Consider the following 19115-nt stretch of genomic DNA (forward strand, 5'->3'; position numbering starts at 1 on the left):
CGGGCTAACCCAATTGGTGTGCTCGATCTCAAATCGACTTTCGATTTTTTCTTTTATGGTAAAAAAAATATTTAGAATTAACTGAATGTACTCACAATATTATCGAATTCCCTGAACTAAAAAAATTCCTGATTTTACTGATAAGAGATCCCAGAGATTGTTTATTATGGTACCATTCTTGGGCTACATAAAAATGGATTTATATTTACATTGCAAATACAAATTTGAAAAAAATCGATTTTTCAGAAATCGATTTTTATATTGTGTCAGACACTGCCTTAGCTCCGGCGCTACGGGAAGTGCAGCCCTTCCGCCCTTGCGTGACAAAGCACGGTCGCCCGTACTCCGCTTCGCAGCTTCGGCTTGTTGGTCGCCTTCAGCGACCAGCCTCAGCCGCTCCGCTCCGCACCGCTCCCGAGCTTTGTCACGGCGGGCGAGGGCTGCTCTCCCTCCGCGCCTCCGGCTTTTTACATACACTCTAGGGGTAGGGCAGACAAGACCACGTGGAATTCGGGGTTGACAGCTTCGGTTCTGTGGCAAGTCTTATGATAATGCAATGCTTATTTTAGCGTAACGTTTTTTAGCTAGATTCGGACTTTCGCAGCTTAATATTGAATACATAATATTCCATCATTGAAAAAAATTACATTTTACAAGAATTGTACTTGCAAAAACGAAACGCAACAAAAAAAACAAATGTCAAGATGGTTGCTCGAAATTGTATGAAAAATTATGAAACTTTGATAATTAATTTCTAAAAAACTATAAATCTCCGCCGGTTAAGATTTTACGGGTCAGTTACTTAGGCATAGACCTTTCTCCAAAAAAATTTTGGTTGCCCAACTCGATGGCCCTTAAGGTACATTTTAGCCAAAACAACTACGAATAAGTACATAGTTTGAAGACATGATTTCTAAAACAAAACTAACCAAATCGACTTGAAGTACTATTCAGAAATTGTACTGTCCTTTATACGAAAGAAATATGAGAATAAACTGACTAGACTAGACTTAAACTTCCAAGAAATTATATGCTGCCAAGCCACACAAACCGACGCCTAAGCAAACATTAATTGTGTAATTTGCTTAGACACACTAATCACCATGTGTGTCATTGTTTTATTCATATAATTTAGCGTAAACACAGAAAGAAGAAACCAGAAAATCAACCGTAGCCAACCATTTTGTGGGACACAAATGAACACAGGAGCACCGAACAATATGAACAGAAACAATAAGAAAGGCTATCGAACTTGACCGACGACCGTGGAAGAGTTTAGCAAAGTGACAATTTGTCATTTTGACAATTGACATTTGCGATTCTACAATAAATAAGTAATGCCCGAGCTACACATCTCCTGCAAGCATGCATGCACAAATCAGTTTACTTATGTGAAATTATGTTAATTAATAGTTTAGGTACGTTTTTACGTGCAAAGTGCGGATAGCAAATATTATGTTTATAACTCACTTGCGTGTTCACGGATTTGCGTATACTTGCGCAAATGTGAGTGCACGTGGTATTAAACAATGACTGTGACTTTTTCAATAAAACATCTACTTGTTAATCAAATATGTAATTGTTTTTATTTTGCTTCAAAATATGTATATGCATTTCCCTTCTTTGCCTTTCTCCTCGCCTGGCATAGATCACTGCACAGTGATAAGGCTACCCTTTGTGTTATGATGTACTGTAATATTGTAATTTTTGTACTTGTTTTACTGCACAACAAATAAATAAATACTTGGCTTGCAAGGTTTAGAAATATACATTTATACAAGAATTGCGCTGACATCAACCAGAAAAATGGATTGATTTTTAATAAATCAACTTGTTTAAGATTTACACTAGCATGTGGCATCAAAAGTCCAAAGTTCCTTAATCTACCAATGGCTCTCTCGGCAGTAAGTTGTTTCCTTTCCATTACTTCATTTCGTTGGAGTCATCTATGAGCTGACACCAGGTGCATTCTTTCTGCTGCAAAAGATGAGCCACATTCTTGAAACTTCGATCGGCCATAACCACACTAGATAGCATATTTAGAAACCCACATCTTCAAATATAATGAAGTCAGATGCTCTTCCTCCATAACCCGGAAATAAACTGAATAAGACCATCCGGAGTTAAGGATGTATTGTAAGTTTTTCATGGTATTACATGTTTTAGACCCTGACTATGTTAGTGCCCGCTTTGCAGCTTCAGTCAGTTCTTTTTCTTGATTTTGTTTTGCATTTAATATCTATAGATGTCATATGGAAATATTTATCATCAGTCTCAGTACTTTTATTTAGATATACTTTTTCAGTTAAATTTACTTGAATTTCTTTGTGTTTCATTTTTAAACTATCTTCTGTCACTGTTGTACTACTTAAGATTTCACCTCTTGTCACATCTTCCAAAGGATCATTCATAATAATATCTTGATCTTGAGGAATGTATTCCACTTTAATATGTGTTTCTTCAATATTAAGCATTTTCACAGCAGAGCGCTCAGGTTCTTCAACTGATCGTTCTTGACAAGCATACTTATGAGGGACTACGCCTTTCTCGAGTTTAAGTTTACCTCCAACTAATTTATACTTAACGATGTCCATGTCATTTCCCACCTATAACAAAAATAATAATTTAAAACAGATTGTAAACACGAATAATACTCGTAAATTAAAAGCATGTTTAACATACAAATGTATAACATTTTATGCTCGTTTATCCTTGCAAAATGTTTACCACGATAACTAAATGCGGGCCGAGAGTTAGATAATTCTGAAGTTCGAGACAGAACATTAATTTATTTTATTAATTATAGTTGGAAGAAAATATTTTCATGTGTATATTTAGCGTCCCACCAATACAGTTGGTTGCGAAGCCCTGCACTGCGCAACCTGAGCTGTCATGTGCACGAGCATCGTAGGTTTTGAGGTTATAATAATATAGGTGCCTAGGTAATTCATAGAAAAAAAATATACCAAATGATTCATAATGTAGGTAGTTGGTAAATTTTATTTATATGACGTGAAATGAATCGCGCTAGTGTCAATTTGGCAGTTGGTACTGTCAAAACAATAAATATTATGCGTAGGTAATAAAAACAAGACGGAGTTCCATACTCCGTCTTGTTTTTATTACTTAATAAAAAGTTATTATGAGCAAATCATTTTGATAATGTTTTGCTATGTGGTAGACACGTATTAAAAGTTTCTCTTACGTAATCATATGCCTTTGCCAATAGTTCAATGTTATACAAAACGTTTTTTAAAAATATTTACAACTACATCATCATTTAATCTATTAAGTAAATAAATCTGTACCTACATAATTATTTTCCTTCAAAGTTTTTAAAACATCTTTTAACGATTCATTACGATTTTTAAGACGTCTGATTTTTTGATTCAATAATTTTATTTTTTTCTTTTTGTTCTCCATTTCATTTTTCATTTTTATAATAGTTTTCTTCAACCATCGTTTTCTAGGTGAATATAGTACAGTCAATGATTCTTCCAGGTTAGTTGTGACTCCTGCAGATGTATGAAGAACCTAAAAGAATAAAGATAAAAATTAATTATGTATCTGGAAAATAAAATCAACATAGTAGTGGAATTGTTTAATTGATGCATACATTTTAGTTTAAGAGAGCATCTACAACAAACTCTGATTAATAGTAATAGATTATAAGGGATTTTTGAGCATTTTCAATGCTATTAAACCTTATTAATATTAAATAAATTAAGTCTGTACTAATATTATAAAGCTGAAGAGTTTGTTTGTTTGAACGCACTAATCTCAACAACTACTGGTCCGATATTGAAAAGTTCTTTTGGTGATAGATAGCCCATTTATCTAGGAAGGTTATATATCATCACGCTAAGACCAACAGAAGCGGAGCAATGCGGGTGAAACTGGTGAAACTGCAGAGCACAGCTCATTTTCTTTTCGAAAAGTGCATTCACTCTACACAAAAGCGCGCGTTGATATGTACAACAAAATGCCTGCTCATGTATCTCTGAAACGCGCGCTTGCATGAATGCACTTCAATAGAATTCGGGGTTCTCAAAACGCGCCATTCAAAACACCTAATGTGTACCCGCTTACACGTCAAATGTCTGCAACACATCCCATTCCTTTTTTTAGCCCGGCTGTACACGAACTGCTCGAGCAGTTAACAGCTGAGCCACGTACACTGCTCGAGCGGCCGGTCGTTGACTGCTCGAGCTGTCGCTACAAACCGCGCAGTTGACGGCTTGAAGCGGTCGCGACTGCTCGAGCAGTCCGTGTACGGCAGTGAATGAATGTCTATAGTTCTTCGCGCGTTCGCGGCTTCAAGCCGTTGGTCTCAACTGCTTAAAGCGGTCCGTGTACGACCTTAAGCGTCAAGGCTTGCGTTACCCAACATAACTAATAAATAAATAAATAACTAGCCCCTATTGCAAGTGTTACAATAATTTTTGTTACTTACCTCTGATGTTTCATCTGAACTGTTGATTTCAATTGATAACTCTCTAAAGTTGTGTTGTTCAGTCGATAACTGTAATAGAAGGTTGATGATTTTAAATTTCCTCAAATATACAACAAAAGATTATCAAAAAACTAGCTTTCCGCCCGCGGCATCGCCCGCGCAATCAAAGAAAAATCCGCATAGTCCCTGTTCCCTTGCGATTTCCGGGATAAAACTGAACCTATCCTTCCTCAGGCCTCAAGCTATGTCTGTACCAAATTTGAAGTAAATCCATCCTTTTTGAGATTAGCCCGAACATACATACAGACAAAAATCCGAAAAACTGTATTTTTGGCTTCAATATCTATTGAAGATCACGCCACAAGTATTATTTTAAACAAATATTAAATGTACAGTTTTGACTTTCCTATTGGTCTAAGATCCGAATATAGGTCGACCTGCACCGGCGTGATAATAGAATGAGACCAATTTTATAATAAATGTAGTCTATTAAAAAATCTATTAAAGATGGGTTGACTGAAAAAATTAGGACAGGATATTTTTAGTTAATTATTAAAAAAATCTTTTTATTTTTTTAATTATGCAGTGTTGACACAATAAACAATTTTGTTATAAAACAGCGCTCATGCTGATATATTTTTTTTTCTATCATCCCATCAAGTGAAAGTAACTGGTACGGACATACCAGTTTATACCTGCCAACCTAGCAGTTTGTCCAGGTAAATATTAGAAAACCCTATGACTGCACATTCTGTAGGTTTCATACTTCAAGTCTTATCTATTAATTTCTTATATATTAATTTTTTTTTATCTTGAAAGGTACTGCAATTAATTAAAAAAATATTTTTTAAAAATTAATTAAAATGTCCTGTCCAGGATTTTTTCAGTCAATCCATCTTTAATAAATTTTTTAATAGACTACATCTTAATATATATAAATCTCGTGTCACAATGTTTGTCCTCAATGGACTCCTAAATCACTTAACCGATTATAATAAAATTCGCACACCATGTGCAGTTCAATCCAACTTGAGACTTGAGAGATAGGGTAGTTTAAACATGTAGGTACCACGGGCGAAGCCGGGGCGGACTGCTAGTTTATTATAAAATTGGTCTCATTCTATTATCACGCCGCGGCCGGTGCAGATCGACCTATATTCGGATCTTAGACCATATGATTTATTATTTGTATAGATTACATTAAGCTATACATACCAATGGATGCATCGAAATAGTGCTCAAAGAGCCGGTGTCTTTTAGCACTTGCTGTCCTGAAGTCGAGGGTATAATTTCCACTAGCTGTGCTGAAGGCAATGTTGTGCCTTTGAAGCCAGCTTGGCCTTGGCTGGATGATTCCAGTTTTGGTGAACACAATGCTCGCTGCTTAGAGGTCGAGGGTGTGGCTTCACCTTTTGATAAATCCTAAAAGAAATTACTATGTACATATAAAGAACAAATATTTTAGAGAAAAATAAATAAGTTAATAATAATGGGAAGATATTTGAGTAACTGGCCGGTTGGCTTGTTTGGTAGTGACCCTGCCTTCCAAGACACTGGTCATGGATTCGATTCCCACCCAGGGCAAATATTTGTGTAATGAACATAGATGTTTGCTCTGTATCTGGGTGTCAATTATCTATATAAGTATTTATTTAAAATTATATATGTATGTTTATCAGCCATTTGGTTTCCATAACACAAGCGAAAGCTCAGATTGTGCCGTGTGTGAATATAGTCCTGAAATATTTATTTATTTATAGAGAAGTAAAAACTTACTTAAAATCACTTATTTTATTACTTACCGTAAATAAGGAATTGGAACTCAATTTTTTATCTTGGCTTGCAGGAAGCTCAATCAAAAACTAAAATAAAAAATATGATACCATTAAAAAACTGAACACATGGTTGTCAATTTCATTAAATATAGCGGCAATATATGACTAACTTTTTTAACAATTCGGTAAGAAATTGAAAAGGATGATGATTTTTCACACATAATGTCTAAGTCTATGCCAGCAAATATGTATGTAATTATGTATAGGTATATTATACATGTAAAGAATATTTTTTTTGGCAGTTTTTTAAACACAAACACACAACATATTTAATATTATAAAAATTGTATCTTACATTACAAAAAACCTTTTTTGGAACCCCATATAAATGAACACGACATAGTCCACCTTTTGTAGTGTATAAATCTTTGTCTTCAAAATGTATACTGCAAATAACGCTTGATTTGCTCGGGTTCCAAGAATTATCTTTCCTGCTTTCCCTTATTATTTGGATCCAATCGTTTTTCCATGTCTCATTGGCACTTGGAAACCTATAAGACACAAATAAACTAAATATTCAAACATTATGAGGTTAACGACATCATTAATTGTAACTTGCTATCGCCAAGTGATGTGATCAAAAGTCAATAGTCATTTTATTAATTTATTTAGATATATGTACCAACAGCACAGAATACATAATAGTAGCTAAACACTACCAACAGTGTACACATAAAAATTATAACAATGAAATATGTATAATGTAAACAACCAACAAATAGTAATATGATGTGTATGATATATACACCAACTAGCGGTCCGCCCCGGCTTCGCCCGTGGTACCTACATGTTTAAACTATCCTATCTCTCAAGTTGGATCGAACTGCACATGATGTGCGAATTTTATTATAATCGGTTAAGTGGTTTAGGAGTCCATTGAGGGCAAACATTGTGACACGAGATTTATATATATTAAGATATATATATAATTACAAGAATAAAAGAAATGCTTAAACAATATTATAAGTAATTTTTCTGCAAAAATCCAAGTGAATCATAATTTATGTCTATTATCTATACTAATATTATAAAGCTGAGGAGTTTGTTTATTTGAACGCGCTAATCTCAGGAACTACTGGTCCGATTTGAAAAATTATTTCAATGTTAATTACCTACATTTTATTATTTCACTATTTCGGACATTATACCTACATTTTATTATTTCACTATTGTGTCACCTGAACTAAATGTATTAAGTATATAAAAATTAATAAATAATGTGGTTTTGTATTCAATTATTTTATCGTAATTTTAAAATTAATTAAGTTATCATCAACTCCCCGACTTTTGGGAGAACGAAATTTTCTAATAATGGCAACAGAATAGCAACAGCTGTCGACGACAATGGCGGCTGTATTTTTTCTGTTTCGCCGTAATAATTTTGTCATTAAAACTTATAAGAAATAACTTGCTTACCTGTGGAATGTAATCCCCTGTGTTTTCTTATTTAAAATTGTACTGTTTTGACACCATTTAACCACACAAGACGGCATTTTAGATATTTTTTGTGAAACAGTGACGCGGTTGGACGCGGTTAATCAGTCGGTAGCTCACGACGTAATGGCGGCCGACTAGCTTACTATGGTGAGAGTGTGTGCGTGTTCATTGTCTTTATCGGTCAATTAGGGAAAGCTGGCATGTTCACAGTACTCACACTTATGCAATTTCACTTACAGTATGTTCAAAAATAAATGCAACTCTAGTTTCATTTTAGACTTGAATGGAGAATGTTCACTAATTTTGATTATTAGCACTCCATATTCTCTGTCAAAAATAAATAATACTAGTGAAAAAATTACTTCGATACGTCAATTAGTTTCCGATTTAGAAGTAAAAGAAGTTGTAAACGCCCGGTGATGGTGTGACGTCACACTACAACACGCTCAATCTGGCTCACTCAGTCCGCTAGCGATCGCGCGCCCGTGACGTCGAAATTATAATTAAATACTTTTAAAAATGTCCAATCCAAATACCAGAAAATCATGTGTTGTTCCTAAATGTAAAAATACAACTACCAATTCGCCGGATAAGTTGTTTTTTATAGTTGCAAAGGACGTAAGCTACATACATATTATAATATTTTGAGAACATTGCAGCTGTTTTGCGTTATCCTTTGTTTTCTATACAAGTTTTAATATACAGTTTATATTTACTTGTATATATTGTTTTGTTTTTATTTACTTGTATACTAGACTGTGCTTCTGCTCTGCTCGTATGGGCTAAGTAAAGGTAGATGGCTAGTAAGATTTTTTCTTGTTTTAAGTTGAGAATGATATGGAGAACTATACTAAAATATAAGTTGGTCGGGGGAAGAATTAAACAAAAACAGGGTATATATTTATATATATACAGGGTACATATATATAGGGTAAATATTTATATATATTACTTATTATTATCGCAGATTAAACCAAAACTAAAAGTAATTACACAAAATGCTCTGACAAATATCTTGCAAATGTTTTAATATAATTGTTTATGAAAAAAAAAATCATAATAAGTATTACCATGTCAAGTAGAAAACGTAAAAGTGTGAAAATTAGAGCTAACTTGGTGATTTTTTTTTATCGAGTAAATTTTAATATTTTAAGTTTTTGATTAAACAGAATCGTTGAACATATCATCTAGTTTGATATATATTTTATTTTTTAGATTTGGTCTTGAATATTACACGTATCATCCAATAGAAGATTGGTAATTTTGCTTTATACACACCGCGCGGGGACGCGGCCGCGCGGTGCGTTGTGACGTGACGTCACAAGCGGTCACGTGACTATTAGCGGGACTCGATATTTTTCGAAACTTTGAATGCGTATAAAATCAAAACTACTTGGTATTTTTGACTACGACAAAAACTAGTGTATTTGTATACATACAGGCTTTACTGAGACACAATTTCAAGGGATTTGGCATACCTAGTAACATTCTTCATTGTAAAATGGGTGCGTTGTAGATATGTATATGCAAATATAATTACATACTTATGAAAGCTCTCATAATTTACCTGTAAAATTATAATTTAAAAGTAAATCAATTGATGAAGTTAATTATTTATTCTAATAATAATCAATTGGATAAAAGTATTAATAATCATTCAATTATCAAATAATAATTAAATTCCTGACTTTGGTCGAGTAAAGATATCTAAGAAATATTATATTTGTAATAAGTACGTAATACCTACCAATACGCGCTAACAAATATGTGTTACATGTTTTGATGTTTATTGTATAATTTTCACACTATTGGTTTTAAACTCAAACTTAAACATTTATACAATTAGACTTCTTCTAGAAGCACTTTTGAATCGTCATAACAGTTTAACAGTTTTAACATTTACCACCAATTCAGAAAGCAGTATCTATAGAGAAGAAGAAGAATCTATTTAATCATAATCGTAATCTTCTACTTCACTGTAACTTTCATCGCTCGAAGAACTCGATGTTTCGTTGTCGGAATTTCTTAATGTTATTATAAACTAGCGGTCCGCCCCGGCTTCGCCCGTGGTACATAATATTTACGTTTTCTCTACATAAAAACCATCCTCGTACTTCAAGGAATATAATAAAAAAAGAATGATCGAAATCGGTTCAGCCGTTCTCGAGTTATGCGCTTACCAACACATTTTGCGATTCATTTTTATATATAAGATGAGTCAGTGTAATTATCTACTTTTGGTTCTAATTGAATATATTTTTCCTCATGTTCTCGCGTCTTTCTCCAAACGTCACTAAACATATCCAGGCTAATAGCATTTGCTTCCTTTCTAAATAATTCTTACACAGTTTTCAAGTTAAAGTTCACATTTTGTGATGCTAAGCTTTCCCTTTAATTATGCCCCATAGTAACTCTATTGGGTTGAGTTCTGGATGGTATGGTGGAAGGCGCAATACACTATGTCCATGATCTTTGAGGATTGCATCAAGTAGGTAAACATTGTGTATAGTTTGGCTTATTTTTTTTAATAATGTGATAACTCTGATTATTAATTAGTTATTTGATTTTTGAAAAAAAAATGCCGATTTTAGTCAAAATTTATATTTCTCTAACAAGATCCTTATCATCCAAATTTCCACCTTGGTGAGAAAAATTGACATTTCTAATGAAAATGAACAAAAAATTAAATGATTTTATTAAATACTGTAAAATAGTCTATAATTCTTCCATTTACTGTATCACAAAATTCTTCATAGATTTTTAGATATTCGTACTACACCAATTACATCACCCTGTATTTATAAACAATTGCAAAAAATGACATATACATAGGCCGGGAGATACTGACACAAAATTTCGGGTCATTTGTAACAGAATGGCGGTTCTACAGAGGTCTTATTACGCAATGACTAAAAGAAAAATGATGGTCAGAACTCAGAACGCTGGTACCGGCGGACTAGTCGCGTGGGCGTTAGTCGAACTCGTCGGATAAATAGCGAAAGTCAAACGATTTACAAATCTTCGCTTTCCGCGCTTTCCGCTACTTTTCCGCGGTATGGCGACCATTTGGAATCGTCCGAAAAGTATGGCATGGCGATTTTAGTAAATGGCTGCACGACGATGGTTACCTGTGCAAAAGTGAGCCCGGTACAAATGGTTGAATTGTTTTTTTTAAATCAACGCATTCACGTCGGTATGGCGGACTGTAAGTCACATCGTAACTGTATGGCATGACACTACCGCCTACATCTTTTTTAAGGGCTATTGGTAAATTCTAAAATTTTTGTGTTACAAATCGTTGGACTTTCGCTATTTATCCGACGAGTGTGACTAACGCCCACGCGACTAGTCCGCCGGTACCAGCGTTCTGACCATCATTTTTCTTTTTGTCATTGCGTACTAAGACCCCTCTAGACCGCCATCCTGTTACAAATGGCCCGAAATTTTGTGTCAGTATCTCCCGGCCTAACATGTGCAATGTGTAAATGTGTTGACGTTCCAGCTCTTCTTAATATACCTATACACTATGGCCAGCTTAATATGGTGGCTTCACTTTGTTCGTAAAAAGGCGTCCGTCTTTTTTTAGGTCCATGGAAGTAACCTTCTGTAATAATTTTGTTTTATTAAAAATTTATAACTCAAAAACTAAGTTTCCGTCAACTGAAATTTCAGATTTAGGTTCCCTGTGATATGACAATAACTAACCACTAAAAAAATTACGACTCTCAACTCGACGTCCGTTAAAGTACAGTTTAACCTCCCAAATGTGGCAAGGATAAGTAGAGAAGGAAACTTATTATAAACCGGAAGTTTACCGGGTGTTTTCACTGTACTTTTTTTCCATTTTCACTGAAAAGTACCGAATACCGATGTTTATTGTTTAATGACCAACCTGTCAAATTTAGTTCTTATCTTCGCCGTGGGACTTCTTTTGTGTTGATTTTTCTACTTTTAACTCCACCCTCATTCCACAGATCAATAGATTAAGTTTTATTTTGCAGATATCTTACCAAAGACTACACTGAACACTGCAATATTAAGCTATTACAAAGGCTATAAGCAGTTTAGATTAATTTCTTATATACATAAATTATTATCATTAAACATTTTGCCATACAGTTTATCCGAACATGGATTAAAGAATTTGTTATCTCTTGCAAACGTCAAAGTCGGAAAGATTAGCAATCATATTAGCAAAATGTAATTGTTAATTCGTTCTATGGCAAAAGTTTTAACATTTTATTTGCAATAATTTAAAGTTAAGTGCAATATTAATCACGGATAGAACTTCGAAGTACGTATTTATAAAATAGTCCAAGATCTATACAAAGCAATAAGGTTCTTATAAGAAATATAATTATTGGTCTCGTTCGATATATTTACAATGAGAATAAACAAAATTTACGTGTTCTGCTAAAGTTCATAGTTCAGTGTACGTTAGTGATGAATATTCGGACTAGTTCGCGTTAATTAAATAAGTTTTTGTTGATTCAAACATGTGTTAATTGGGAATTCTGAAGACGATCAGTGTAGTGTGAATTTTCTAAAATGGGGCAAACAGGAAGCGCTATACCAGGTAAGAAAGAATAGTAACTAATGTAAACAAATGAGTACGCTTTTACAATTTTATATAGACTCTATTAAAAAATAACCTATTTAAGTTTGTAGTGGTATTACAAACTGATATTGATCACTACATAGTATAAAACAAAGTCGCTTTTCTGTCCCTATGTCCCTATGTATGCATAAATATTTAAAACTACGCAACGGATTTGGATGCGGTTTTTTTAAATAGATAGAGTGATTCAAGAGTATTTATCCATATATATAGTATAGTTTTAGTGTACAATTTATTGAGTTTTAGACAAAGCGGGCGAAGCCGCGGGCGGTAAGCTAGTAATTTATATAATTAAAACAAACAAACAAATATTTGTTTTTTTTGACAACTAGCTTTCACTTGACTACTAGAAAAACCTACATAGTTCCTGTTCCCGTGGGATTTCCGGGACAAAACCTATCCTTTGTTTTAATACAAGTTACCCTCAATATGTGTAATTATAAATTTCATTGTAATCGGTTCAGTTGTATTTGCATGAAAGAATAATAAGTAATAACACATATAGAGGGTAACTTGGATTAACACGTAGGATAGGTTTTATCCCAGAAAACCCACAGGAACGGGAACTATTCGGGTTTTCCTTTGAAAACGCGGGCGGAAACCTAATACTTATTTAACAAATACAATTCCAATTGGATATTTAATTATTTAAGGAATTGTAAATTTATCCATCTGGATTTATGACTATAATTAGAAAAATACATTGTATTACCTAAAAAAAATTGAGTTAATTTCATTTAAGTATATCAGGTAATCTGTATTCTGTACTTAAATAAAGTTTTTGATAAATATTCATAAAATAATGAATTATTATAGTTAAAAAAGACATGTGGCACTCGGGGACTGCCACGGTAAAGCTATTGCATGCTATGCCTTCAAGCCACACCTCCGTGCCCGTCGGAGTGGGGAGCGTGAGGTTTTTCGTTACGGAATTTCTCGATTCGGTCCTCGCGCTCAAGGCCCGCAATAGAAACTATACAATAGCTTAAAATCCCAAAAGCATGCTGTACATGTATGTTTGGCCTTCTTTCACACAAAAACTGCTGAACAGATTTTTATGACTTTTATGACTTGGCAGTGACACAATGTACTGTATAATATTATAATAGAAACAAACACTCACTATCCAAATACATACTCGCTTTTGCCACGGGTGAAACCGTGGGACACAGCTAGTCTAGTAAGAAATATGTTTTTAGTTGGTAAGGTTACATCTATTAGTAAAATTGAGAAATGAAATATTTTAAACTTATACATTTTGTGTTAGTTTGTGAATCCGTGTGTAGATGGCGCTGAAATAAATTTTTGAAAGGATTAAAAAAACTTTATAAATGTGATTTATATGATAGAAGATATAAAAAAATAACCAACTGTTTTATATATGAACTGTAGCAAGGGTCCAATTCTGTAGGTACATTGAAGAAAACCTTGAAAAATACCTCTGTAAGCGAGTAACACCAATTAGCCTAGCCAAATCTTTCTTCTTCTTCTTACATATAAAATTCTCGTGTCACAATGTTAGTCTGCATACTCCTCCGAAACGGGTGGACCGATTCTCATGAAATTTTCTGTGCATATCGGGTAAGTCTGAGAATCGGCAAACATCTATTTTTCATATGTAGACGGACGGACCGCTAGTATGTATATAATTATGTTCAAGTATACTCATTTTGAAAAATTTTCCTCTCTTTTATCCGGCTTTCGTGCATAAACTAATGAACGGATTTTAATTAAAGTTTTATTATTATACTAGCAGTTGCCAGCAACATCGCCTGCGCGTATATATTTTGTATAATAAATCGTGGTACAAACTTTCATCCCCTATTTATCAAAATCGGACCCGTAGTATCTACATCACAGACAAACATCTATGTCTATGATCTACATAGTATCCAATCTGTGACCGTAGTTCCTGAGATTAGCGCGTACATCCAAACAAACTGAGAAATTTTTAAGAATAGAAAAACATCGAGCACCATGCGGGATTCGAAACCGCGACTTTAACGATTTTTTTGTAATTTAATTGTTTAAAATTTTCTTATTTTTAACCGACTTCGAAAAAAAGGAGATTCTCACTTCGGCCGGTATATTATTATTTATTATGCGTTTAAATGCTATAAAACTACAAAAGTAATTAAACAAACTTCTATTTTTCTATATTAAACTAGCGGTCCGCCCCGGCTTCGCCCGTGGTACATATTTACGTTTTCTCTACATAAGAACCATCCTCGTACTTCAAGGAATATAATAAATCGAAATCGGTTCACACTTGATGCCGTGACAACGCGAAACGGGTTTCATTTTTATACATACATTTCCGTTACCATAAATTAGATATTATAAGTAGTAAAAATGCAAAAGTCCATGTAATACGTTTTCACTTTTCATACCTGAACTACTGAACCAATTTTAATGAAATTAAAACAAGACCTTGAGAAATGAAAAATGAATAATCAATCAAAAATTCGAGAGTAAATAATTCGTGTTTTTCACGTTTTTTTTTTTCATAACCAAACTTTTTTGTTTTTTAATGTTTTATAAACATACAAAAAACATTGATAGGATAACATTACTGTTTTTAATTTGAAATGCAAAAATAATATTATGATAATCTTTTAAAATTATAAATGTATGTATTTGGAGCATTTCTATTTTCTATACTTCTATACTAATATTATAAAGAGGAAAGGTTTGTAATTATACTAGCTTACCGCCTGCGGCTTCGCCCGCTTTGTCTAAAACCTAATAAATTATATACTAAAACCTTCCTCTTGAATCACTCTATCTATTAAAAAAAACCGCATCAAAATCCGTTGCGTAGTTTTAAAGATTTAAGCATACAAAGGGACATAGGGACAGAGAAAGCGACTTTGTTTTATACTATGTAGTGATTATATGTATGTATGTATGTATGGTTTTCACGCATAAACTACTGAACCGATTTCAAAAATTCTTTCACCATTAGAAAGCTGCATCTTCACTGAGCAACATAGGCTATACTTATTGCATTTGCATAAAAATTTGAGATCCTTACCAAAAATGCAATAATGTAACCCAAGGTGTAAAAAAATCCTTGATAAAAATTCTGTCATAGCGTGCGCTGCGGAATCTATTCCTTGAAGTACGAGGATGGTTCTTACGAAAAAAAAAGGTAAACATGTAGGTACCACGGGCGAAGCCGGGGCGGACCGCTAGTGTGTAATTAATTAGAATTAAAATACACGATCAAAATTATTCTTAGCAAGATTATTATTATTCATATTTATTATTCATATCATTATGCAACCTTTTCAAACTTCTTCCCACGGATCTTCGCCTAGACGAAAAAAAAAATATTTGGCGGGATTTCAAACCTTATGTCGAAAAGATACAATTCCAAATTTGAATTTCATGATTTTTTTTTGGAATTATGTTGATTTAAAACGGTCCTATTAGACTCATAGGTTCGCATGAAAATAGTTTTTAAAGTACATGTATTTTCGATACATTTTCGGCTGAACTATTCCACGTTTCTTATAGATGCTTGATAATTTGCAGATCTACATTGTGCTTAAAATAATTTGATATTTGTTCGAACGAAAAGGTCGTAAGCAAAATTGTTTATCAATGAATTTTAGGGCTTATTGTCCAGCATCAAAGGCCTTATTGCTGTAAATTTTTATACGACATAACGTTTAAAAAATTCATAGCATATTTTTGAACAGCTGACGATCAGCTGTAGCGCAACTACCTGTCATTCTTTTATTTTTTTTCATTTCTTTTTTTTTGTAGCGCACGTGAATTTTGCAATAAAGGCCAGTACGAAATGGACTTTAAAATTGCGGTTAAAAACATGTTTTATTGCATTGTAATAAGGTTGAGTTTCGCTTAACTGTAATGGGACAAATAAATTCCTTGCACAATGCATAAAGTATAAAGGAGGTTGGTTGGTTTTGTTTGTTTTTTTCAAATCAGCTGATGCAAGGAAATGCTAGAGAAAGGCATAGAATCATATGGTAATTGTTTACGGCCTGTCAGTCGGTGTACGGTGTATTTATGTACAATACTTTCAGAATTTCAAAGCAAATGACATTAGGATCTTTGTGGAATAAATAATAAAAAAATATTTATTAGTAAGTAATTTAATAATTATTATGTATATTGCATAAACAATCTATGCTGGAACTCTACGAGAACAAACATACAAACTTAATAATGACCAACTTGTTTAAAACATAACGTTCAAACAAACTCTTCAACTTCATACCTAGTTCATATTAAAATTCATATTATTAGTACGAATTTCACTCGTGACCTTAAAATTAATACAATTATTGTGTTAAAAAAATAATAATAAACACGCCTTACTAAGATATTATATTCATGAATTGATCGCATTGTCACTAATCGTAATCCTCGATAAGTATGAAAATTTTAAATTATCTGTCCGTTTAAAGTTTGTCAAAATCAAGTCTAAGGGCCGATTTTTCAATCCCTGGTTAAAACTTACCCGTCCAATAAAGTATTACACGATAATATTAAAATGTCACTTGTAAACTGTCAATTGCATGCAATAAGAATACATTTTGAAATGGTAGTTTCATACGTTATTCGTCGAATAAGTTTTAACCAAGGATTGAAAAATTTGCCCTAAAAGTAACATACAGACAGACCTATAAAAGCGTGTTAGAATAGACCAGGTCCTTATGTCTATCTCTATTCCAAATTAAATCAAAACTAGCTGCGTCCCGCGGTTTTTTTCAGTTAAATAATTCTATGATATTACATCAAAATCGGTTATCCCAGTTCAAAGTTCTGATGTACCAAACCCAAATAATGAAAAAAAAAATTACAGTCGAATTGAGAATCTTCTTCTTTCGAACTTAGTTGAAAATTATTGACTTTTGATATTTTAAGGCATTAATCCATCAGTCCTCGGAATCACAGACACAATAGAAAATCTATTGTGTCGCGCCCCGATCGGGGCTTACGGTGGTCAATGGGTTAAATAAGTTTTCTGAAGTAAGCTACCACGTGGAAAGCGTGGTCTGACAAAGAAATATTGGAAGTACCTCGTCGAAGCATTCGAGACAAGAAAAAAAACCTAGTCTAAATGTCTCGTAAATTGCATAGCAACCGAAATGTGTAGGCTTTTTTCTATTGACCAATTTAAACCCTAATGCGATAAAAATAAGTGCTAAAATTTTTCATTTCTTTTTATGGGGACAGCTGAGCGTCAGCTGTGCTGATAAAGGGCGAATTTTTTAGAGGATTTTGAACTCTGTGTCGTGCGATTTAAGGTTGTTATTGCGTTGTTGTTGTTTGGTATGTATTGGCATTTGTTTTTGAAATGTCAAAGTATGGGTAATCTAAGGAGGTTGTGTAGTATGTGCATGTGTAACAAAGAGGCTCTTTCGAACATTAGGGTTGGGGTTTCTCTTCTATGAAATATATTATCATTCTTGAGTTTTTACTAGACACTTGTTCGGCTGTGGTATAATAAACTAGCGATCTACCCACAGCTTCGGCCGCTTTGTCTAAACACAATAAATTATATACTAAAGTCTAAACTCTAAAACCTTCCTCGAGACTTACTCTATGTATTAAAAAAAACCGCATCAAAATTCGTTGCGTAGTTGTACTAAATGTACATAAGGACTGAAATCGCCATATTTAATTCGAAAAAAAAAAAAATGCAAGCGTTCGAAATTCAAAAGCCTGTCGCTCTACAGTCGGCACATCCACGCGCCTCTCGCGTGTCGAAGCGACAGATGTTTGGTTCGACGTTTTCGTGTTTTTTTTTTTTAATTTTACTTTTTTTTCCTCGTGTCTGCGACCGGCCTTGTTCGGCCTCGCAAATTTTTGACGTATAATTTTTTTTTGCATGATTAAGGCGCAGAATGCGACTTTTAATGATTTTTAATTTTCACGTCTGAACTTATAAAAAAAAAGTTTTTTATCGGTTTAGCTCTTTTCTAGTTGATTATGGTTAACGTAATTTACAACACTATAAATATGGATATCATATGAAAGGGAATGAACTATGAAGTCGGTTAAAAATACTATACATTAGATGTTAGAAAGATTCCATAAGAAAAAGCAAAAATAAACTTCCTTACTCAATACGGGCGGCCCGGCCGCGGCAGTGCATAGCTAGGTAGACGTTAAGGCTCGGCACATAATGTCGCCTTAAAAAATGTGTTCTGCGGCTTAAGTTCGTTGCATTTTGGACCTGTTTTTGCAGAAGTCTTATAGTTTACGTGGTATATTAAGAGTTGATCGTCACGATACACATATAATGTGTTTTCTGTGTCAGGTGTTTAGGTTCGATGCACTTGTGACAATCGCCGTCTGTTACACATATTTATATCGTAGATATGGAATTTCAAGGGACATTTTTAGCTTCATTTGTAAGTTTGTATGTAAACGATCCTTTAGGCTCGATTTCGATTTTTGACCCACTCTAAACGGACAGATTTAATTCGTACCTTGGTATCAAAGATTTATGAATAGTAACGATAGTGATGATGTATTTTTTTTAATATGTTTAGCGAATAGCCGCAATTTCACCCGTTGTACATATTATATGTCGAGGACACTCAGGGATCACGCATATTATAATTTATACACCCAAGTCCAACGGTGAACCGATCACAAAATCGGTCCAGTAATTCCAAACTGATAATGCTGAATGATCAAACAAACAAACTCTTGAGTTTTATTAAACTTTTATTATATAGGCATGATACTTTAATTTTATTTAGGGCCGATTTTTCAATGCTTGGATAAAACT

The 19115-nt window shown here is 33.6% G+C and overlaps 2 protein-coding genes across 3 annotated transcripts in view; one reads left to right on the forward strand and one right to left on the reverse strand.

The window, feature by feature from the left end:
* Positions 1 to 891: 891 nt before the first annotated feature.
* On the reverse strand, positions 892 to 11565 carry LOC149896058 (uncharacterized). Of its 2 annotated transcripts, XM_090118332.1 has the most exons (9): positions 11431 to 11565; positions 11243 to 11329; positions 7705 to 7897; positions 6584 to 6779; positions 6256 to 6315; positions 5669 to 5875; positions 4454 to 4522; positions 3313 to 3534; positions 892 to 2606 (listed from the first exon to the last, which is right to left on the reverse strand). In XM_090118332.1, the coding sequence occupies exons 3-9, from the start codon at positions 7779 to 7781 to the stop codon at positions 2199 to 2201; spliced, it is 1239 nt and encodes a 412-aa protein (XP_089974458.1). In that variant the 5' UTR covers positions 7782 to 7897; positions 11243 to 11329; positions 11431 to 11565; the 3' UTR covers positions 892 to 2198. The 2 variants fall into 2 exon arrangements, with proteins under 2 accessions (XP_089974458.1, XP_089974457.1); XM_090118331.1 differs by lacking the exon at positions 11431 to 11565 and having other exon boundaries at positions 11243 to 11397.
* A 335-nt stretch (positions 11566 to 11900) lies between these two features.
* The window catches only part of neur (E3 ubiquitin-protein ligase neur), a 36135-nt gene continuing 28920 nt past the window's right edge, over positions 11901 to 19115 (forward strand). Inside the window, exon 1 of the mRNA XM_090117903.1 lies at positions 11901 to 12301. Coding sequence (XP_089974029.1) covers positions 12274 to 12301 — 28 coding nt within the window. The 5' untranslated portion in view covers positions 11901 to 12273. The remainder of the gene's footprint in view (positions 12302 to 19115) is intronic.

Source organism: Colias eurytheme, chromosome 29, assembly GCF_061535395.1.
Source record: "Colias eurytheme isolate Ceu_HAF_F1 chromosome 29, ilColEury1 Martin Lab GWU primary, whole genome shotgun sequence".
In the NCBI taxonomy this organism is placed as follows: Eukaryota; Metazoa; Arthropoda; class Insecta; order Lepidoptera; family Pieridae; genus Colias; species Colias eurytheme.

Coding starts and splice junctions, on each gene's coding strand:
- LOC149896058 (XM_090118332.1), bottom strand. CDS start 7,781: ATGCCGTCTTGTGTGGTTAAATGGTGTCAAAACAGTACAATTTTAAAT. Junction 6,316..6,583: donor CAAAAAAGGTTTTTTGTAAT/GTAAGATACAAT, acceptor TTTTTATTTTAG/TTTTTGATTGAGCTTCCTGC. Junction 3,535..4,453: donor GTTCAGATGAAACATCAGAG/GTAAGTAACAAA, acceptor TTATTCTTTTAG/GTTCTTCATACATCTGCAGG.